Source organism: Erpetoichthys calabaricus, chromosome 10 (assembly GCF_900747795.2).
Source record: "Erpetoichthys calabaricus chromosome 10, fErpCal1.3, whole genome shotgun sequence".
Classification (NCBI taxonomy): Eukaryota; Metazoa; Chordata; class Cladistia; order Polypteriformes; family Polypteridae; genus Erpetoichthys; species Erpetoichthys calabaricus.
Window position 1 is genome coordinate 67,215,292 of NC_041403.2, and position 24,839 is coordinate 67,240,130.

The following is a 24,839-nucleotide window of genomic DNA, read 5'->3' on the forward strand; positions in this document are numbered from 1 at the left end:
AGGGCCAATTTAGAATCGCCAATCAACCTAACCTGCATGTCTTTGGACTGTGGGAGGAAACCGGAGCGCCCAGAGAGAAACCCACGCAGACACGGGGAGAACATGCAAACTCCAAGCAGGGAGGACCTGGGAAGTGAACCCAGGTCCCCAGGTCTCCCAACTGCGAGGCAGCAGCGCTATGGAATAACATGCACACAAAAATCCAAATATTTTTTTTAAATCTGCTTTATGCATTTTAAAGGCACGAGGGCCAAAGCCAATTCCAGCAACAACAATCTCAGAGTAAGAGACAAGCGTGAACAGAAAAATCAAAGAAAGACTGTGTAGACTCCACAAAGACAGTGATTTGACAAGATATTTATCCCAGTGCTCTTGTGCAGCAGTACTAGCCACTGGATCTTTTTGCCACCCAAGGGCAAGTCAGACTTTAAAAATGGAAAAGGAAATTTTGTTCTACTCACTTAAATAATAATAATTGGTTATTTATCATTATCATTTTTTACATGTAAAATTAATGTGAATAACAATTCAAATGTGCTTATGAATTCATCCATCATTCCATCAGATGTCAAAACATATAATCTAATTCTGGCACACATACTCAGTGAATGCTACACTAATTATTCCATATTTCTCCATCTATTTTTTGTATTCATATATCTAACTTGAGACCACAGGGAGCAGGAGTATTGCTCATAACAAGATGACAAACTTTTTATCTTAGATTCTATATAGTAAGAGGTAGAGGAATGCTGTGTTGAGGTAAAGTTTTGATGCATGGGTATAAGAGAACCAGACTAAGGTGATTTAGGCAAGTTGAGCAAAAAACGGGATGACTGGGTAAAGAGATGTACCACAATGGAGGTAGATGTATGAGGATAATTGAGTGGCCATAAATGACATGGTTGGATTTGGTGTTGGATGACATGAAAATTATGAATCCCTCCATAATGTAAAATGCAGAAAAGAATAAGTGCAATGCCACCAGTTTATTACAAATGTGTTCTGAGATTTTTTAAGAAGGGAAGATGCATAAGTTTCAGGTTAACAATAATATTTTACTCTCTTAGGGATGGTTTATGCCTCATGCTCAGAAACAGCGCATCATGGCTGCCACGAATTCCCAGCATTCATTTGACATGTCCTCTGAGCACGTCCTCAGAAATTAACGCGACTTGTGCACAAGTAGCAGTACCAGCAAGAAATCGGGGGGCGCAGTGTGTTCACGTTGGAACATGACATCCGTCTTTGTTTACTATCAACATGTGACAGCAAGCCGCTTTGCAGATCAATGGTTCAATGAATGGTTCGATGTGGTGAAGCAAATCATCAAACTTAAATGCTGATTTACAGTACAAATGTATTCATGGTGCTTTTCTTCATCTATTTCTCACAAAGACAATAAAAGCATCAAATTTTCCCCATCGTAATGACACTATACATTTTATAGGTCTCATGTACCATCTTCTGTGCCGTCTTTTTTTGTTTTTTTTCACAAATGCATCAGAATGTATGGAAGCGTGTTTGAGCCACAGAGAAAAAAAATTAGGGACACAGTAAAGAAAAAAAGGTCTATTTCAGGATTAAAGTGGAAAGTTTATTTTCTCATTAAAGTAGAATGTTGTACACATCATTTTTAAACCAACCCAGTTAATCGCTAAGTGCTTGTGGGGCTTCCTCCTGCACTGACTGCAGCGGCAGGCAGCACTTGCCACAAAGAACACATTAAATTTATGATTTTCCAGTTCTCTGTACATTTCAAATCCTTAGATTTATACTTGATATCACTCTCATGATGAAATGTGTCAAAGCATGTATTTTACCTTTTACAGATTAATCATTAACTTTATTTAAATAATTAATACTGTTAATAATTACACATGTGAGGGCAACACAGTGTCAGAGCGGTAGTGCTGCTGCTTCGTGGGGAGTCACTTCCCTAGTGTTCCCCGCCTGGAGTTTGCATGTTTTCCTGGTGGCTTTCCACAGTGTGCTCCACTTTCCTTCCAAGGACATGCAGGTTTGGGGATTTGGTGATACTAAAATGACGCTAGTGTATGGGTGTGCTTGTATTCACCTTACAATGAGCTGATGCTCCTTCCAGGGATTGTTTCTGCCTCACGCCTGATGCTTCCTGGAATGGGCGCATCCCTGGATTGATGAATGTAATCATGAAACATCCATCCTTTACAGAGATACTGTGGCAAGGTGTCCTGGAAGTTTAATGGATGTTTTGGGCAATTCACAACACAGCAATGCATTCTGCCACCTGGTGGAATACTCCAGATTTACATAAAGTACAAGAATAAGTTTAAACAATACACTTGTTGCGTAACATCACATTTTGTAAAGTATAAACCTGGCCTTAGGGTTTTCTGTACTTAAAAAAATGTACATATATAAAGATGGTACATAAGCTATAGAAGGAAAGGAGTCTATAAGTAGCTTCTTGTGCCGGGAACCTTCAATAAAGAGAGAAAGTCATCTCCCAATCTTGCTTCTCTTCTATATTTTGTTATTGGTATAAGTAAAGGCAAACTCTCCAAAGTTTAGGTACAACAACGCCAGAGAAAGGAATTGAAGGAATCTGAAAATTGGGCAATGAAATGAAACTGGTATTGTTGGGGCTGGTAGAGTATTTAAATTGTACATTTATTTCTGCAATGAAAAACAGTTCACTAGCAGTCTGGGTGGCTTCTAAGTCATTTTTTTAGTTCAGGGACTTTTCGAGTACATGCTGGTATTATTGAAACATCTCTGCCAAGTGTGCAGTGCAGCCTGGACATTGCCAGATAGTCAAATTCTTTTTAGGCTGCGTGTCCTGTTAATGGAAAAAGCACAGCTGGCACTTTGTATGTGCTTCAGCCTTTGCTGCACAAACCAAACTAATTACTTCTTTGACCCAGAGGATAAAGTCACCTAAATACTTGATTCAATGGAAAAATGTATATGTTGATTTCATTTTATCCTGAAATAAAATACATGCATTTTGGCACAGTGGTGTAGCAAACAGTTTGATTTAATTAAGGTGCTTTAAGCCAATCAAGGTTTATTTCTGTGTACAGAAAGTATGGCCTCCCTCTTTTTATTTGATTTTCTCTCAAAGTCTGAGGGTAAATTAGACTGTTTGATTAACATTTGTGAATTAATCTGGGAGGGTAGCAGAGTATAAGTATCATTCAGGAGGTGACGTCTGCCCTGTGCCCTGTGTTACTGTCAAAAAACATCCATCCAGTTTCAAACCTGCTTAATCCATTTCCCCGATTCACAATTACTTACACAAGGGAATATCCAGTTTTAAAGTTGATTGATGGGTGTTATAATGAGCTACAGGAAAATAAATACTTATGCATTTCTTTAAAATTTAAAACTGAAAAAAACAAATGGAAAACTGGAAAACATTTATTATAAAAAGAATTATCAAAAGCTAGAAACTATTAGAATTCCAATTGAGTGTTTGTATTACATTAAGCCATTCTGTACTGTATATTAATCTACACTCCATGGGTGACAGGACCTTCAGCTGTATAGCGCCCAGACTCTGGAATGACCTACCGAAATTAATCAGGTCAGCTGACTCCATGAATTTTAAAAAACAACTCAAAACTCATCTGTTCAGGAAGGCTTTTAGCTCTACTTGACTTTATTACCCTTCTCTCAGTTTGCTTCTCTGTCAAGATGTCAGTGTAACCTGTATGTGTGTGCGAGACCATCAATTATGTTGTCTGTTTTTTTTTTCAGAATTCACTGCCTTAATCTTCTTTATTTATGTATCTGGTTTGTACAATGCTATATACTGTATACGCTGCCGTTCTTTATTATATTCTGTAAGTGCCTTGAGCATAGGAAAGGCGCTATATAAATAAAATGTATTATTATTATTATTATTATTATTATATTAGTTCTGCCTTCACTCATGACAACTTGACACTAATCACGTGTCTTGACTTTGACATTTTTCAATGTGCAGTGTAACAAGTAGAATGCATTCAGCAGCCCAGAAGATGAGACCATTAGTACATTTCTCAAGTCCATCATGCGGGATACATTTTTTTCTGGCACTTTTGTTGGTTGTTTCAGTTATTTCTTTTTCCTCAAAATTGTTGGGAGTTCTTACTGAAATAGAAGCCTGTTTACTTAACAGAAAACTACCCTAAATCCATCCTAAGTTATTAGAATAACATAGTTCTCTTTTCTTTCATAAAGGTGGCTGTCCCCTTCTTGACTTTTGTGTGTGTGTGAGAGATGCTTCAGCCTTTTCAGCTGACAGATTTCAGGTAACAGGCCTTAGCCTGAAAGTGTTGTCAAGCTAAACAGAAGAGGAGGGTCTGCTGGGAAAGCTGAAAGGCAAAACAGGATTCAGAGTTTTTTGCTTAGTTAGAAAATGCAGCTTTTGATTCCCATCTGAATTGACCTTGACTTGGTGATAATGATGTAGCAAACTGTCTACTCTGCTAGTGGATGTGTGCACTTATTTAGGTGTGAGACATTTTTCAAAAAATATTTCTTTCAGTTTTGTTAAGTTAGTACTTTGTTGCCAATATGCAGTATTTACTTTAATGGCTTTCTGACATCTTTGTAAAGAGCTCGGCTCAGTAGTAAATATGGACACTTACATTCAAAAAGAGCTTGTTATCTAGCTGATGGACACTTGGAAAAGAAGCTCATTCTTTGGCAAGAAATTTTTCTTTATATTTTTTGATTAAGGATATATAATCTGTGACTAAGCAGCTGGGCCATCTGGGAAGTGTCATCCGGGACTAAATGAAGACTATATGAACCCAACCAGGTTGTGTAATACTTTGGTTATATTTGCTGATAGTTTTGATGCAAATAAATACAATTTTTAAATGATACCTTAAATCAATGCCTCTGCCTTATTGCTACTAGCAAACAGAGATGTTAAGGTTGATCATTCCTTCTTTAGCTGCGGATCCCTTAAAGGCTCAAAAGGACAGTTTTGGAAATATCCTCTATTGGTGGTAAACAGGTAAAAGAGAGAAAATAAAAGAAAATCCTAGTCTGTGAGTTATCTGGTGATGGAGGTCACTAGGGTTTAATACATGGGGACAATATGGAAAGTGAGGTTACACATAACAGTTAAATAGCTGTTTCTTTCTGTCCCACATTAAGAAAAGAACATAAGAGGTTAGTTGGTACCTTTTGTGTTAAGTGTATGTCAGAGGTGATCTGATAACATGATAAAACAGCGGGTTAGTATGGCTGTCTTGTACCCCTGGAGTCTTGGTGTGCATGTATGAACCAACACACTTTTGCCTGTTTGCTGAAAGGAATGCAGAGCACTCTTGGAGACATCTATATTTGAGGTTTTACATTTACACAAATAAGCATTAAACTTGCCTTCTCAGTTGCATCCAATAAAAGACAAAACATGTGTTAAAAGTTACACTGTATTTTTGGACCATTTACATCATTTCAAAAAAAAACAGCACGTTACACAATACATTCAAAAAACTCTTTAGTATCTTTGATATTTTGTATTAAAAAGCCATATACCTCTATGAAAAAAGGAATTTTTGGAGTTGTTTATATGGGTCTTTATCACAAATAGCCTTACTGATTTACTGAAGGAAAGTTAAGCACTTTAAAGGCGTCTGTCATTGTTTCCCAGTTTCTTCAACACTGATCACGGATACACACTTATCAAATAATTTACATTAGTTTGAATAATTCAGGCTTTATGTTTGGTAACCTGCCAGAGTTTTTATAAATTTTTGATTTGTTAAACCATTAATCTAGGCAATGAAGCTAAAGGTGACGACAGACAAGATCACATTGTGATAAAAGGCCAACATGAGGTCATTGTCCACTTTTAACAGTCTGAGATTACAAAGGAGAATCAAGTAGTGATTGCATTAAGAACAGATATTCTATGTGTTAAAATTCCAATTTAGATTGTTATCTAGATGAGTCACTAAATATATATCTTTAGTCACTATCTCTCCCACCTCCCCCAGAACAAACGAGATGTGAACATAGTGATTTCTGTCTGTTAAAGTCAAATATTATTTAGTTGGACTTTTTGACGTTTAAGTAAGATTGTTCTTCTTAATCCAGTTTACTAAACAGCCCACTTTGTTGAAGTAATAACTTTTATTCTCCGCAGCTATTTCACCCTATCAGCATGTTGTTCTCAGCATACTTGATAACTGAAAAATGGCCACTGTTCTGTCTCAGATTACTAATATAGAGCATAAATAGTAATAGAAACAGAACACAACCTTGAGGAGCTCCTGTACTGGACTATTGGAAAGGTGTCATATACTTTAAATATCTGCAAATGATTTTAAAGAAAGTCTTGAATCCATAATGAAATATATATGATTTAACATTCATAGTGTTCAATTTCTCAACCATTATGTGAGACTGGATGGCTGGATGCTCTAACAAAGGAGCCAGGCCAGTCAAGAAAAGTGTAGATAAGATGCAAGTTGCAAAAATAACCAGCAGAGGTCTTGATTTCTCACTCCCTTTAAAATGGTTTCCCTCGTCTTTTTGCACAAGGAGGCATGCTGTCAGGGAATATTGATGTACAGAAACATAGGTGTGGAAAATGCAAAACATTCTGAAATCTGCTTAATTCATTTTAGGGCAGGTAGAGCCTATCCCAGCAGCACTAGACATAAAGCAGGAAACAACTCCGGCACCAGTCCATTGTAGGTTCCACCCATTCACACCACCATACTCACCACTTCTCTTAACGTGTAAATCATTGGGATTATGGGAGAAAAATCAAAGTTCCCAAAGAACTCAAACATAGACATGGGAAGAACATGTAAACTCTGCACAAGCAAATAACCAGGCATAGGATTTGAACCCAGGATGAAAGGTCCATAAGGCAGCAAGTCTACTCAATGTATTATCCACATGTAGTATTATTAAAATAAAATATGATACTACTGATAGCCGACCAAATTATTATTTAAATCCATTTTCAGAACTAACTTCCAGAAAAATGCCAGATCTCCTTATTATTTGTCAGATCTTTCTTCTGTGTTCCTTGCATTTCCATCTTGCCGTGTGGTTGGAAGTTCTGTTGCTTTGACCAGTGTGTCTTTTTTGTAAAAATGAAAAGTCAATTGCATAGATTTACCTTTAAAGAAACCATACAGCTTGTTTCTTCTCAAACTAAAAGTGAAGCAGTCCCATTTACATACAAAATAGGTGATAAGATTACTACAATATGAGAAAGAACAGACAAAAAGAAACATGAAGTTTGTCATTGTGCAGATTAACCTGATAAAAGGAGATAATTATATCAAGGAACAACCATTTTATTTGGAAAAAGTATAACTGGAAAGAACTGAAATAATTTAGCATTTTGACATGTACTAAAATATCTGTTGTCCCAGTTACTCTGCATAGGAAAGTGTACTTAAAATTCTGTGGAAGTATGTAGGAAATTCACAAGGGATGATTTCATGACATTTTAGAGACCTGTACACGTCAAGCGTTGTTCCACTTTTGTTTTCCAAATCCTTTGTCTCATCTTTCCATTGCATTATTCTTCTGCCATCCTTAAACAAACACACAGACATCTTAGCTTATGATCGCTGAATTCATTTTCATGAATAAGTATAACTGGAAAGGAAAAAAGAAAAGTAAACCAATATAAATATAAATTTTCACAGAAAACCAATCATGATAAAAATTACTAGAGAAATACAAACTTCTACTGATAAAATCCATATAAGTGTAAAAAGTGTGCAGGCAACAGCCTAATGACAAATTCTGAAAAATAGACTAATGTAGTTACTCAGCATTTAAAGAAGTTCTGTTATTATATTGATTAACAGCATATTTAATCTCACTGTTGTTGAGACTCCCAAATCAAGAATTGATTTGATTTTATAATTTGTTATTTTAAAAATATTCAATGAGAGACTAGAATTTTTTTTTTTTAATTCTTGGGTAAATGGGGAGAATCCCCCTTAAACAACTGAAGGGTTCTTTTCTTATTCAGTTTTTATTAGGCTTGTAATTCAGCCATGTCTTTATTTTGATGACCATAACTATTGGTTACACTCCTGATTACACTAACTTTTGTTTACCAATAAATTTTTAAATACTGTAAAGAATTTATTTTACTGGTCTTCTATGTTTTCAGTAATTGTCTTTTCATCAGATCTGCATGTTTATGAACAAAGCAGGATGGTAAAGACAGTCAATTGGGCAGTGCAGTTACAAAACTTCATTTGAAGTAATAACAGATATACCAATATTTTAATAATAAAATTAACGATATTAAGTTCTCAACAATAGAGATGACTAAGCTGTATTTAATATTATAATACATATGACAAAATAGCCTACAAATTCTAATATATACAGGAGTTTATCTTTAATTTCTCATGTGTATGGTGGTAGCTATAGAGAGTGTTACAGTTTATGTTCCCTTTATTGAGCTTAGTTCTAACAAGATGGGACGCTTTTCAGTGCATTTAATCCCTTGAGAGAGAGGCCATCTTATCAGCATAAAATGTGTGCAGGTGATGTAATGCAATGCTCCTTCTTGACCACTCTGGTCTGCTGATGAGCGGTGTCTGGTGATGCCACCTCTGCGTGGCATCAAATCTCAATCCAAACCTTTTTCATGAACTGTAATTAACTTGTGTTTTGTTTCTGAGCTCTTTATTTATGATGATCAATTTGTAACCTGTCCTGTAACTCTTTCTCAAGCAGTTTTTCTGATTGGTATTTACTCCATTATGTTAATCTCTTTTGTAAGTCACTTTGGATTAAAGTGTCTGCTAAATGGGTAAATGTAAATGTAATGTAAACTATATAGACTACAGGCTGGGGTCTGAAGCACATATTGAAATAGAAGCAAACGGCTTGTGTTGCAAATCAAAATATGAGTATGTAAATGTGAAAAAATGTGTTTTGATTGTTTTCTTTAGAAAATGATTAGTTCTAAATTTATCGACCTTAGTATAGACACCAAAGTGGCAGCTTGTTGGTATGTCTCAAATTTCGATGGGATGTTTATTTCAATGACTCACTGTAACCATCAGGTCAGGTCAGGTCAGAAAGCATGCACTGGTACAGCACGTTGCCACACCCACCACACGACGAAACAGCTCAGGATCTTGGTTGGCAACCCTCCAGGCAGACACACAGTCTAATCCCACCCACCGGAAATAACCATCTATCTGCTGCAGCCAAGTGTTACGTGGGTATCCCCTTAGCCTGGTTCAGCTTCTCGGGTCCTCAACAATGAGGATCCTGCAAGCCTAGTCACCCTCAGTGAATCACATCAAATGGCTGTAGTGCCGTAACTGATGCTCACTCACAATGCAGGTAAAGTCAAACCAGTGGTACCCAAGGATTCTCTGACGAGACACAGTAAGTAGTTCAGTCTTCGCTTCAGGTCACTGGATAGCATACATGTCTCGCAACCATATAGCAAGACAAGAAGCACCAGGACTCTAAAGACTTGGACCTTTGTCCTTCTGCAAAGATATCAGGAGCACCACACACCCCTTCCCAGGGACCTCATGACCCCCTATACTCTCCAAATCCATCTACTGACTTAATAGGTACAGTCATTAGAGACATGAATGTCACTGCCGAGGTAAGTAAACCTCTCAACAAGGTCAACACTCTCTCCAGAGGCAGACACACCAGCTGTACCTAAAAGGTCATTAAAGGCCTGGATCTTGGTTTTTATCCAGGACACTTGCAAGCCCAGACACTCAGACTCCTCACTCAGTCTCTTGAAAGCCCTGATTGGAGCCTCCATTGACTCTGCAAAGATCACAGCATTTTGGCAAAGTCACGATCAGTGAATCTCTCTTCACCAACAGATGCCCCACAAACCAGCCCAACACCCACTCCGTGGAAGCATAGAACAGAATTGAAACAAAACACATCCCTAACGAACCCCAGAATGCTCCGGTTGCTGGTAGGTGAGCAAATGATCACAAATCCTATTGAGGATGACTGTAGTAAGGACCTTACTCGGCACCAAGAGCAGTGTTATCCAACTGTAGTTGCGGCAATCCAGGTAATCACCCTTCCCATTCCAGATAGGGATGACAAGTCCCATTTTCCAGTCAGTTGGGATGATGCCTATCTCCCAAATGGAAGAGAGAGATTGCTTGCAATGCCAGGAGGACAGCTTTACTACCAGCCTGATGAAGTTCACCACAGGTACCACAGATCCCTGCAGCCTTCCCTACCCTCCGCTGGTTCACCACCTGTACAGCTAATTGGAGGATCAGCCTCAAGAACCATGGACCCAAACATATCCAATGTTCTAGCCAGAGGATCAGCTTTAAAGAGCTGGTCAAAGTAGCTAGCCAAGTGGGTCACAACAGGTAAGAACAGTTCCATCAGCTGTATAAATAACTGTAACCATCAAGATTTTGAATTTTTAGGGTCACAAGAACACACCTACCTCCACTATAATCCAATGACAGAAGTGACGACTGACTATTAACTATCTACTGACTTCCCCACACCTATCTATGTCTTACTTTTACTACTGGGTGCTACTGTATATTCTGTATAGTCTGCAATCAGCCTGCATATTTTTGTAATACTTAGTGAATGCCTTCAATTATACTTTAGACCTTCAACTCCTAATTTTAACCCAAACATACATTAGAGTCAAGAATACAAGACCTCCACTTGATAGAGTTTCTCATAACATTAGAGGTTCCACATACTGTACTGCTTTCGGTATCCGTCAATAAGGGCGCACACAAAAAGGCGACCTTCAAAAGGGCGACCTCAATTGGGTGCGGCGAATAAAAGCACACATAAATAAAAGCGATCTTCAAAAGGGAGACCTCAATTGAGCGCCGAATAAATGCGCGCATAAATAAAGGAGTGTTTCAAAAAGGTGACGTCAATTGGGCGCAGCGAATAAAGGCAAACGCAACAGAATTATTACAGAAAATTTATTAGATAAAGGCAATGATTGAACGTATAAAAAGGTGAAAGCAAGAATATTAAAACATCCAATTAATTAATGCATGAACTTCTAACGAACTATTTCTAAAGCTCTCTATATTTCGTTGTTTTCAAAATTACAGAAAATTAGATTAAGGCAATGACATTTTTGGTATGACAGCGAGACGAACATTTTCCAATCCTATATTCAATGCATTTCCAGATGTGTTTCCCGTTGATAGTTTTCTCCTTTCTGAATGTATAGCCTTTGACTACGAGTAGATCTGCACCTTTGTTGCTCTTCACATATTCCAGAGCCATTTCAACTAAATAATCTATGAACGCCTTTATTTGCCGTGCTCAATTGAGGTCACCTTTTTGAAGCTCGCCTTTATTTACGCGCGCCTTTATTCGGCGCTCAATTGAGGTCGCCCTTTTGAAGATCGCTTTTATTTATATGCGCTTTTATTCTCCACGCCCAATTGAGGTCGCCCTTTTGAAGGTCGCTTTTTTGTGCGCGCCTTTATTGAATAGAACCACTGCTTTCACCAGAGAAAGTTCAACACTCTCTATTCACATTGTATTCTGCTTGTGAGGAAAGTGTCCTTGGAAGTTCTAGAAGGAAAATGGTTCCACAATATTTATAAATGGATGTGTATTTCATGTTTTCAGTACACCACCATGAGAAAATTGTGAATAGTAGTGAAAAGATATTTCAAAAAGAGCAGAAAGGAATGGAAATTGGGCCTGGCATGGATGTGAGATCCCAAAGAACACTGGATGGAGCAGTGGAGCTCAAAAAGGAGTAGTAGCTGTAGTTGTAAATTGTGAAATCCATACTTGCAGGTCCAACCTACATGAAACATATTGCCTAAAATGGATTTCTGGAGCAATTATAAATTAGAAAGTATTAAAATACATAACTTCATAGAACACACTAATGAGTAAAATGTACTATACATTGAGATTTAGCTTTACATAGTAATCTGGATAGTTGAGCTGTCTGTATTTGCATGAGTGTGCATACAAAAGTAAAATGTGTTACCTACATAGAGGCAGCTCAAAGCCAAAATTGTCCATCAAACTTCATTACCAGCTTAGCAACTAAGCAGGCAGTTTGGCCAAACAGCAAAAGCAGGGTGTTTGTCTCTCTGTTGAATTTCAGATTTCATCTGTTTGTTAAGTGCTCTCTTTTGATTGTCTGGTTATTGAATTTTGGCTCTTGTTTATGGTTTAGAATTATTAGATTCAAACTTGGAGTTGTTTTTAGACATACCGTTTTTTCAATGGCATTCTTTTGTATTTTTCTGTTAATAAAATCCCAAAATATAATGAAGCTTTAGTTTTGACATCTAAGCCAGATTTTTTTTTTCCAATTGTTCCCCTCTCCCTTTTTAAATTTTCATTTTTTTCAGCCCTGGGTTCATTGTGGACATTATGCTCCTTGAATTTAGAGCCAAATTGACTCTTGATTCTAGGCCTCACTATGGTCTTGAGGCCTATTTTTAGAGTTATTGCCTAAGTCTGAGTTTTGTCAGTTGGATAGATCATAGCACTTCCCACACATTTCTATACAATAAATGCTAAATATCTGGTCCTTACTCATGACTGAAGAAAACACTGAAAAAAACATGGAGTTGTTTTGTTTCAACTATATTTTCATAACACAAATGATATAACAAAACTGTGTTGAAGTGATGAAGCTCAAGACAGAATTTAGATTGACCTTGAACTAGAATTCCAAGAATTAATACACAACTATAGAGTCAGGATGCAGCTTCCAGAGAAGTTGTAGGTATCTTTTCCTTATAACAGCTTTTTCTCACTACCACAATCTAACATAACTGGAAAGCTTCAATGGCATATGTTTAAAAACTATTTTTTTAAATCACACATATTATTTAAAATATTTACTAATGCTTTTGGTACACAGCCTCACAAAATAAAACATTATTCACAAACTAAGTCCAAAAATAAACAACCCAAGACCCTAGAGGAAGATATGCCTTTTTAAGTACTTGTAAGTGTCAATTCAGGTTTTTCTAACTGAACCCGGTATTTGAGTACAGCACAAATCATTCCTACATTCTTCTGGAAGAAATGGAAAATGATAAAATGTTAAGTCCATCGCTCCATCTTCTAAACCAGGGTATTCTTTGCCACAGTCAAAAGTACACAAGACGATGATGTAAGTGACTTACACAAACTATGCCCATTTTGGTAATCCAAGGTTATTAACTGGGACATTACATTGGGCTGATAGCCATGCAGCAACTGACCCTGTCCTAAATCTGTCACCAGTCTGAGTACTGTTGGTTTGTGTAATTTGAAAAAAACAAAAACTGCTTAACATCTCCAGTGTAGGTTGTGTACATGCAACTAGAAAAGAATATTTTGCCTTTATATTTTGGCTGCAGTTCTGTGAAGTAGCTGGCACATGCTGTGATGTTGTCATAGCATGAAGCATGCAACTATCCTAAATTTGTAAGAATGAAAAACCCAATATTTACATAAACAGAAGAGTTGTTTAATAAAATGATTTGCTATGGCACAACCCTTCTGTCTAAATATTGGGTTGATTCCAGTCTTTTTATTCATACAGCAACATTTTTTTAATAATCTTTATAATCCTTATGATCAGAGATCTGTGTTTTCTCATCTGTCTGCAGGGTCCTTGGGGAGCAAATGTAGAACTTTAAGGTCATGCTACTAGAAATCAATTGTAAATGGTGAATAAGCAACATCTTTTGTGCCCATACAAGAAGAATGCCAAAACCCTTTAACATTATCTGACTGGTGAATGTGAGATGATGGATAAAGCTGCAGGAAGAATCTTCGTTGCAACCTGCTTTTAAAATAAAAGGCACATTTTTGACATTCATTTAGTGTCTAATTACAATCAAAATTGTATTATAGTGAATAAAAAACATGGATGAGTATTCATTGGTTGTTGGTTTTCATGCACACAAGCCCATCCCAATAACTAAAGATAAAATCAGACCTTCTCACTATAATTGGAGTGAGTCACAGACTAGATGGAGTCAGTCCTTGGACATGTCACATTAGGCTGTCAGCTTCGTGGGAACGTTCCACTGACTCTCTCCGACTTGCTAAGATTATGTAAATAAAGGATATGACTGAAAATTTCTGGAAAAGTTGTGTAATGTGATATAGCCTTAAGAAGTCTAATTAAACATGAAGTATGAATTAGAAAAAAATTGAAACAGCTGACAATATATTAATTTCAAAGATTAATAAGGAGTAGGCCCACCCATTGCTGTTAGAACACCTTTCTGGAATGTTCATATTCAAGTTTTGAACTTTGTTATGTCAAGTCTAATTATTTTTCTAAAGTGGTCTTCACTAAGTATTGGGGCTGGTGATTAAAAACACAGTGGAAGGCATTTGAGTTCATTCGGGTGTTCATGAAAGGACTCTTGAATGAGTTTAGCAGTGTGTGTCAAGTGGGGGGGGGGGGGTATTATCACCCTGGAATAGGGGGACATCATGGTAGAACAGTGCTTTGTACCATTAGGTGGGTACTCCTGCTCCTGTAAACTAGCTTCATATTCCCTGATCATAATAGAGGGTACTCATTTGCAGCTTTTAGCAACCTCCTTGTGAAATGTCCCTCTACCCCAGTTGGTGGGCTTTGACTTGCAACCATTTTTCGCTTTTCCAGTGCAGTTTGTCCATGTTTGACATATACTGCCAATCATTTTGGAACTGCTACCCTTGATGCATGAAATACTTTTGTATTTTACAGGGTGTGACCAATTCACTTGCAAATTAGACACCAATTGTTCTGCCTTGTGTTGCCTTATAAACCCAGCATATCAAAGTGTACTTTGCAATTTTCTAACCTTGGCATTCAGTCTAACATGGCTCACCTTCGCAGCTACATTGTTAATTCTGATTTAGTTACTTCGGTTCTAAGCTCTTTTTTATTGTGGTGTTTTCATTGTGTTGTTCAGCCCCTGTAGACTTGGACCACAGATACCACAGGTTGCATGGATATCGTGTAAATGGGATTAATATCCATGACTAGGACAGCCTACTGCTGGAATATAAATGTGTATGAGCATTATAGCCCATTACCACATGACAGAACTTTTAATTGTGCTTTTTCAGAATGGTGTACTTTGTATCTCAAGATGATTATGTTAAATGTAGTTTTCCATTAATACAGATATTATTTATCCAGTATTGAATGACATGACAAGCTCTTACTGTAATGGTAATGAACATTTGCAGTAGGCTTGTTAACTAAACGATTTCTATTTGTGATTTTACAAAAGATGAAACATGTGTTTGGACAAGTACACAATGTATGTCAGACACCAATGTTACAACAACATAAAACAGCAGAACATAAGAAGTTTCACAAATAAGAGTACCATTCACTCCATCAAGCCCATTGAGTTGACTAATACCCACATTGTCCCAATATCTCATCTAGGAACTTTTAAAAATGTCTCAAGATTCTGTGTTCAACTATAAGCCTCAGGAGTTTATTTCACATTCCCAAGAGCCATCTTTGGAATTTAACAGGTTTACATGGGGTGAATAGTTATTAGGTCTTAATTTAGTAACTGATTTTTAATGATGATAACTGTAATTCAAAAAATATAAGCCAATTTAATTGTAATATACTTTTTCTTACAGTTTTTCCTAATGTTAGCTGTTGCAGAAAAATTCTCTCATAACTCATTGAAATCATAAGACTGTACACAAAAAACCTCCTCCACCCCTCTCAAGACGTCCCCATTGGATGTGAGCTCTCACCTGGCAATCATATTGGTCTGACCAATGTTTTTGTAAGTTTTATTTCCATGTGACCCAAAGGCCATAAATTTGACTAAAGCATAGTATATACGCAACCAAATGTGCAACCATTTTTAATATATTCTTTTATGCTGTGGTGGAGCATGGTGGTTTACAAAATACTTGAAATATTTTTGGACAGAGAGGAAAATGCACTTCTTAGTGTAAATTTAAAGATGATTATATGATAATGCTGCCTTCAATGTGCGTCATGTCAGAAGCCACAATTACAGTTCTTTTCCCACAGAACTGTATTTACTAGCCTATTTATGGTTGGGAAAATTAAAATACTAATCTGCCCAATTCTGAAGTTATATAGCTGCTGGTTATATTGGCCAAAATATGTATTATAGGATAACCTTTGAAGGAAAATGTCTAATTATAGTGTTTTATTGTAATACAAGAAAATGGAAAATTGTTCAGAATTATCCAGTATAATCTTAAAGGATCTTAACCTTAACAGTCATGGGTATTAGATGAAGCTGCTGAGAGCGGTGAAGACAAACTGTCTGAGGTCAAAGTCAAGCCTCAAAGCGAGGAAATTCCAAAAATCCAATTTGTCATGGCGTACTTGGATAGAGAGCTGTCTTTGAAATGACTGTCAGGAAAGTGAAAAAATGCTTTGGATCCAAAAGTGTTTCTCTCTGGATCCCACAACTTATGGCTATAACGCTGCTTTGTTGTTCCAACTGCCAGGGGTAAGCGTATATTCACAGCATCAGACTCACATGTATCAGCCTTTCAGCACATCATATGTGGTCATGGACTCCAATCTACCAGAACTTTGGAGGAATGTCTTGTGGAAAAATGCTGCAATAGTAAAAACTCTCATAGAAATGTCATTCAAAAGGATCTGCATGTGAGGCACTTTGAAATTCTTTTCTGAGTTCTGCCTTTTGACTACATGTTGTGTTTTCATTATTACAATATCAGCTAAAGCCGAAATCAGTACTAAAGGACCCATGGATGATTCATGAGAAAAATGATGAATCAGGAAAAAAAAACATGACTGTCATTTTCTTATTTATTTTACTTTACTCATGTATAATATGCATTTTTAAAAATTTCATTTTTAAACTTGTATTTTTTACCAGTATGAGGTCTCCTTCACTTTGTGCTTCTGATATTGCTCCAAATCAGGGGTCCTCAATCACGGTCCTGTAGGGCCACAGTGGCTGCAGGTTTTGGCTCCAAACTAATTGCTTAACAAGAAGCACTTACTGCTCAAGTAACACTTCCGCTTCATTTGAGTTGATAAATGTCAAAAGAGACCAGCATTTCTCCATTTAGCTTTAGCTTATTGCCATTTACACCTTTGCGTGTATTTATCATGCACTATTGAGTTTAATTAAATACTTGGAAGGAAAGTAAGGAGAAAAAAGTGAAGGACTGAGAATTCCTCATTCAGTTTAGCCTTCAAATCATTTGGATGATATCCTTAGAAAGGGGAAGAAAATCTAGGATATGAGAATTACCTAACAAAGCAGAGTTAAAGCACTAACAAGCCATGAAATTAAATTATTGGCAAGAATTGCTTTCTAATTAAGAAACCGGGTTAGAACAAACACCTGCAAGCACTGCAGCCCTCCAGGACTGTGATTGAGGAACCCTGCTCCAAATGTTGCACTGGCAGTGGCCACTAAATACGACTATCTAACAGCAAATCCATCCATCCATTATCCAACCTGCTATATCCCAACTACAGGGTCATGGGGGTCTGCTGGAGCCAATCCCAGCCAACGCAGGGCGCAAGGCAGGAAACAAACCCTGGGCAGGGTGCCAGCCCACCGCAGGGCACCCACACAAACACACCCACATGGGACAATTTAGGATCGCCAATGCACCTAACCTGCATGTCTTTGGACTGTGGGAGGAAACCGGAGTACCCGGAGGAAACCCACGCAGACACGGGGAGAACATGCAAACTCCACGCAGGGAGGACGCGGGAAGCGAACCCGGATCTCCTAACTGCGAGGCAGCAGCGCTACTATTGCTCCACCATGCCGCCACCAAATCCAGTTGTCATTAATTTCACAGTTCACCACTTCATTCAGATGTTCCAATAAACAATCTTCTACTGCTATATGTGTTCTTTGAACAACAGGTTCACAGCCCATCCCACCTGTGTGTCTTTTCTGTGTCTAAATGACAAAAAGGAAGGCCAGGATTGGCCTTGTACTCTACCCTAAACAGGAATTTTTATACTTTTCAACACGTGAGCTATTACAACACTTACTAGAGAATATGTTGACTTGTAAAGTTGTAATATTGTGTACTTTAAGTCCAGAATTCTCTTTTTTTATGTTACCTAAAACCAAACTAAAATCTAGTAAATGTGTTATTTACTGTGTATAAAATTTCACGTACATGTTTGCTTTATCAGTGCATATCTTCTTTACCTTTTCTTTTTGATGCCCACAGTAGATGGGATTAAGAGGTGTTTTTTAATATTAGTCTTGAAAATAGTGAATGAGCATCTTGAGAGAGTGTAAGCTAGGTAGTTCATGACTTCTGTGCAACATGCCAATATTTAGTTTATTATTAGTTTGTTCATTTTAAAAAGTAAATAATATAAAATAGGAATTTTTTACTTAATAAACAATTTATGCAAAAAAAGTGGACCCTCAATTTGCAAGGTTTATTTCAGGCACAGCAAACAGCAGTATATGAACATTGCCAAGGACATGAAAAAATATTATCATGATTCTTAAATTATCTTATGATAAAACTATGATTTTCTGTGTCTTACAACATATTACGTATATCTGTTCAACTCTGAGATATATTTCAATGTAACCACTTTATATGTCACTAACATTGAATTTGAGATCACTATAGGCAGAAATTTCTATACTACTACATCTAATAGGAGAACCCTGCTGACTTTAACTTAAATTTGCTTTAAATACAAAAACTGATTTCAGGCATCTCAGCAGCATCCACAGTAAGGCAACAAATATCTGATTATGGTGCACAACACCCATTTGAGCATCACTTTAGATGATTCCATTTGAAATAAGTCCTAATGGTAGTAGGGTATCAGCCAATATGTAGTGTCAATGTGATAGATGGAGAGATGAGAGAAAATGTAATAAGAAATGGGTTTAGGTCAAAATCAAAAAAGAAAACCAGACAAATCAGCAAAGCCCATAACAACAACCAAAAATTATTGTCAAAATCCCCCTACTGGTGAGAATGACTTTTAATCAAACAACAAAAAAATACTATCTAGCAAAGTAAAATTCATTTTAAATTTATCCACAATCTTGGACAATTAATAATAGTATGTAATATGTTAAATACTTAATGAAATTACTCAATGCTAATTCTGGAGACACAACATGGCAACAGGAGCCATTACCAATAGCAAAAGATTTAGAAAAGGCACAAAATGGGGAACCCATAAACAAAAATGAGTAACAAAATTGTGGTAAATAATTAAAAATAATTTTCTACATTCAATAAACATTTTTAAACAAAAAGTAAGACAAAATTTGGGTCCTGCAAGTTCCCAAACTGCTAAATCATTGCACAATAATTAAGAGAATGCTTTCATATTTATTTTGAACTAGCCGTCCCCCACGGCTTTGCCCGCATAGTAGTGAAACAGGACAGTGAGGAGGGCCCTGCCCAGCTTTCCACTCTTGACATCACGTTTCTCCCTCCCCTCGGTTTGCAGCCTCTGTCTTGGATTAGCACGAATATATCGCTCCTGCAAATGAACTATGATTGCTGCGCAATGAGAGAAATTGCAAAATCTACCAGAATGTTCAAGCAAATTCTAGAAAAAAACCTGATCTAAATCTGTTAAGTAGTTCTCGCATGAAAAACGGACACACGTACAGACAGACAGACAGACATTGGATTTTATATATATAGAGATACAGTATAGCAAATATGAATTTTAAAGCACCATCCTGGAAGGAACTGAACACCATGGCCTATAGCAATGGTTCTCAATCTGTGGGGCGGGCCCCCCTAGGGGGGCGCCAAGTAACATAAAGGGGGGCGCGAAGATGTGCAAAAAAGAAAACAAGAATCGAAAATATGAAAAATACATCTATTGAAACCAAAACAAATTAAATTAAATTACATTCTGATACTAGATAAATAAATATAAAGTTAGATAAATGTCAATAAAAGTTAAGTAGGTATAATAAAATATGCATCTATAATATATCATTAATTAAAAAAGGACAAATTGATATTAGTGGGCTCCTTTCAAAAAAATGTTGGGGGGGGGGGGGGGGGGGCGCGTTTAAAACTGTTATGAAAACTCGGGTCGCAAATACTTAAAAATTGAGAAACGCTGGCCTATAGTGAGCCTGAGAATTTTACAGTATTTTCATAGGGCAATGTTGGTGACTTTGTGTTTCTTACCAAGCTTTTTCTTCCCAGAGAAATAAAGTGAATTTAATGCTCAGCTTAAATAATCATAAAGTATACACACTGAAAACTCTTCAGAAATGCTAACGCTAGCTGTGTGCCATCTATGGGAATATAAAATCAGTGCCTGCAGTTACACAAGTATCACTAAGAAGCATGGCCTTAGCATTCCTGTAGGTGGGGCAAAAAAAAAACAAAAATACAAAAAACAACAAAACTTTTCCGCAGTGTATCAATAATTGACTTTAACAAATATATTGCAGTGTTTTGTGTTATTGTTATCTCCCACATGTCTAGTTTTCACATTGTGCAAGTTTTTTTAGGTGGTAGAATCAATGTTAAGCTTATTAAACAATACAGTTTGGTAGATGCATGAGCTGTTCCTGTTAGGTGTTATAAACTGTCCTAATGTTAAAATGACCAAACTTTCCCTTTCTCCAATTTTTTCCTAAACTTTCATTATAGGATGGCCACTTCACTTGTATGTGGCATCTTGGGATCCTTCCATGCCATAAGTTCTCCTGATGACCTTATGACTCCAGGAATATTTTACTTATTACAGCATCATATACTACATAGACTGATACTTTAAAATGAGGCTTATATAATCCATGTTTATGAGCCTGTCATTTTCAACATTTTATTAGATCCACATTGATACAGTTTATGGCAACACAAATAATTTAAGTACTGACTCCTCTCATAATGCTGCTCACTGTACTGGCCATGTTTGGATGTTCCACACTAATGACAACAAACTAAAGCCATTAATGATTTAGATATATCGTACCACTGATATGATTCTCTTGCATCAAATAGTTGCCCTCTTGTTTTAAGAAAGATATTTAAAAGGGAATAAAGGAGCCATTTTAAGACATTGTGACCCTAAGTGGATTTATCAAAGTCATAACTATCAGCTACTGAGGCCTCTGGCATATAGAAGCACTCAGTCTATAACTGTCTTGCAGTTAATTGCTTCCAGATGCAATGTTAAAGAGGTAGACTTCTTGTGTATTATCCAACAGTGCAGACAGTTGGCAGTTCAGATGAATGCTGTCAGCGGTGATTGAGGCTCATTTCAGAGCTTGTATCAGCAGACATTTTAAGCATTCCAAATGACAATGTATTTTTTTTAAATCAGACTTCAGAGGCTTTAAGCTAACCAGATCTTTGCATTTTCAAAGACAGTAAAGAATTTGCTTGCCCCTCCTGTGATCTCCAATATCTTACAAGGATACATATTTGTAAAGTAATTTTGCACCCACTAATTTTACTCTTTTTGATATTAGGTTATAATTGTCAGCGATTGTTACAGTTTGCTTCTTAACTAAATATGGCTTGGAATTGAAGTACAGCGCAACTCATACAACTTACTGAAGCTATTTACGGACGTGTTAGTGTTTCGAGGAAAGACTGCCTGGCGTGGCGTGTTGAACTAAATTAGTTCCATGATAAAAACACAATTTTCCAACATTTTTGGCAGCTGTTTATTTAATGTGTTCTCACAATTCTAAAAATCAGAAGAAATGGCTGTTTTAGATGTATGGTAGTACCATTCTTATTGATGCGTATTCACTAAACAATTTGTAAAAAAATATAGCCAACATCCATCATTAGCAGACTTAGTTACATAATAATGCTGTGAGACATTTGTTGGCAAAAATATGCAATTTTACTAATATGGTGAAAAACATACATTCCACAAGGATTTCTGGTGCTTTCATCCATCAAAATATATCCTAAATATAACCTTTCATAACCAGTCTTGTCACAAAGCAAATTATGTTCTATTAAAAGATTTAGTTAAGTTTATTGATGAGCCAAACTCAGTATTAAGCGCAAGTTGGAAACAAAACATGCGTAGATCACATACATTTATACTGTAGTCAAACGGTCAAAAGGAAACTCTGTCTCATTGCAATTATTCTAGTTACTTTGGCCTATTGCAAAACACCTAGGCTATGAGATGGATTTCCCAATTAGCCTATTTAGAGTACTATATATTAAAACCCTACTGCGTGAATGTGTGTGTGTGTATGTGTGTGTGTGTCCAGTCCATTCAAGCAATCTGATTGGTCTAGTTGGCTTTGGACTGATTTGTTGGTTGCTAAGTCATATGCAATCAAGACAGGAAGTGCTGGGTAAGAAAGCTTGACATACACATGACCATACCAAGGAAAGGTGTAGGGGGAACACTGGGAGTCACCTTCAAAGAAGGGAAGTATTCCCAAGAAAACAAATGATGTGGGTATTGGTGGTAGTCAAAAAGCATATAGAAGGTGAGTGAGGACTCTGATAGGCAGTATGGAAACATGATCAAGACTGGAAGCACTGGGCAAGAGAGGTTTAAACACAAGAGATTGCAAAGGAAAGGTATAGGAGGAACTCTGCTGACACACATAAGGCAAGAGATATCTGAAATCAAATATTTTTATATTGATTGTATTAACAGGTAACGTAGATAGCGCATATTTAAAAGTTAATTGGGAAAACCATACAGTACATGGTATATTCATTGTACTCACTATATAATCAATCTTCTTTTTTTTTTCTATGGTCACTCCCACGTTCATTCAAAACACAGTTTGATTTTTGATATTTAATTGCCCCATGTATATGAGTGCATGTGTACCCTGTGATGGGCTGGAACTCTTTCCAGTGACATTTTATACCCTGTGCTTCATAAGCATCAGCCCTCTAGAACCTGAATTGGTAACTTGTATTTCAGTGTGTTTCTGCTCATTTTAATTTAACAGTTAAGAAAAATGTTACCAATTGTGTGCCATCCCCATATCTATTGGGGCAATTGGCTACCATGTTCTTCTTACCGAATGAGTCTCACCCATGAAGTGCTGCACAATCTACAGTGTTACGTAGGAGGAAACTCTAAAGACGTTGTAGTAAGAAATGAAAAAGTAAGAGCAGAAAAGTATCAGTTTAACATAACTCTGAGCAAAGAAATCTTACTGTCAAATATCTTAAGGAACTGCCCTATTTTCTAAAAAAATAAGAAAAGAAAGCATTGTAAGCAAGCCTGAAATATGAAGAACGGAACCACACTTCTGCATAGTGCTTTTATTTTTAAACCTGGCTTGACATTTTAAATTGTTAACTCATTAAGGTTAGATTTCTTCACCAATTACACTTGACTAACATCAGGGGAAAAGGAAAAGAAACATCAGGGGAAAAGGAAAAGAAAAGAAAAAACCTAACACTGGTTTTTCGTCATGTGGAAGTCTGTGCCAGTTTCAAATCATACATAAGCTGTTAATGGGACTCACAAGTTTAAGTTATTATTTCCTTATACAAAAAATGTGATGTAATAACATGTTTGAATCACTTCATTCTTCAAACTTACCCCAGAGGAATATAGCTGTAGAAACAGTTTAACATTAGCAAATAAAATGTTTTTTGTGAAACACTTCAGCTATAAAACAACACTTATTTTTCTTTAAGCAAGAGCTGAAATGATGTATTCACTTTTTCCTTTTTCTAAATTCAGTAACATTCTATTTTTAACTCATGTAAAAAATACATGAGACTTTAAGAGACATCTTGTGAATTCGAAAGAATTGTTTTTTTGATTTTAGTAGTCCTGATTAAAGAACAAGCACGTAAATAAGATGTTGACGTTTCACTAGGAAAAGTGTAAAATGGTATATTAGTGGGAATTAAGATCCCAGTGACCCAGCAAGAATCATTAGAGCCTGGAAGAAGTTTAAAAAAAGAGCAGAAGAACAACATTACACAGCCACCAGGAGCTTCATCATTTCATTCTTTTAATGCTAGACTTAACAGGAGATTCCCCTGGGGAGAATAAGATGAAGAAACAAGGATTCATGGCGGCTCTAAGTCAAACTTGAGTTTACATAATGCAATTACTGAGCTGACTGATGAATTTGCCATCTGATCTGCTTTTTACTGCCGTCTTCTGCACTGCAAATAGGAAGCATTCCAACAAACACATCTGGAGGTCAATGTATATGGCCTTTTGGGGTCAATTCTGAAGTGTTTATCTATGCTGCCAGTTTGTTGCTCAAAGGAGTTCTGTTTTTCAATGCTTTCTATTCTGCTTTTTATACCTTTTTTTTTATTTCAATGTTTTTTGTATCTGTGCTTTAATTGTTCAATACTTGTGTCTCAACTAATACATCCCTGATCCCAAGCTTGAGGGTTATTATTAAATTCATTACTTTTTCATTTGACTTCCTCACAAATGATAACAGCACTATTGTGCAGAGGTTAGATCTGCCAGGGACCTCACTTTGGTCAATTGGCTGGACACTGGGATATTCTCCCTTGCCCACATGTATGTTCCACATATATTCCAAAGATCTTCATGCCAGAATATTGTAAATATACCTGACAAATGTCCAATAGTGTTCTCTTTGGAAGAGTTCACCCTGACATTTCCCTCTGAATATCTCAACAATATAATGCACAGATTCAGACAATTATGAATGAATTGTGCACATGACCATGCAATGATTTTTGGAAATAGTTAATCACTGGAGGACCCAAAGCAGGACAGATAACTACGGTGGTATAAAATTGCTTGTTTCTATAACATATACCTTACATTTTTGCAAGTGGCGGCTATTAAAAATTTACTAGTTTTTGATTTTGTTAACCAGTCTACAGAGCACTTAGATTTACAGTGCTAGACCATATCCAGTATCACTGAAGCTAACAGGAAATTTTATTTTTACTGT

At 36.7% G+C, this 24,839-nt stretch overlaps 1 protein-coding gene across 3 annotated transcripts in view; it reads right to left on the reverse strand.

The window, feature by feature from the left end:
• Window positions 1–7,236: 7,236 nt before the first annotated feature.
• prrx1b (paired related homeobox 1b) overlaps window positions 7,237–24,839 on the reverse strand; it is a 45,612-nt gene continuing 28,009 nt past the window's right edge. The window contains exons 4-5 of one of the 3 annotated variants that reach the window (XM_028811363.2): window positions 16,470–16,551; window positions 7,237–7,602 (exon numbers count right to left, since the gene is read on the reverse strand). In XM_028811363.2, coding sequence (XP_028667196.1) covers window positions 16,515–16,551 — 37 coding nt within the window. In that variant the 3' untranslated portion in view covers window positions 7,237–7,602; window positions 16,470–16,514. Of the gene's footprint in view, window positions 7,603–16,101; window positions 16,552–24,839 lie in introns of those variants that run through there. The other 2 variants (XM_028811364.2, XM_028811362.2) reach the window with 2 other exon arrangements.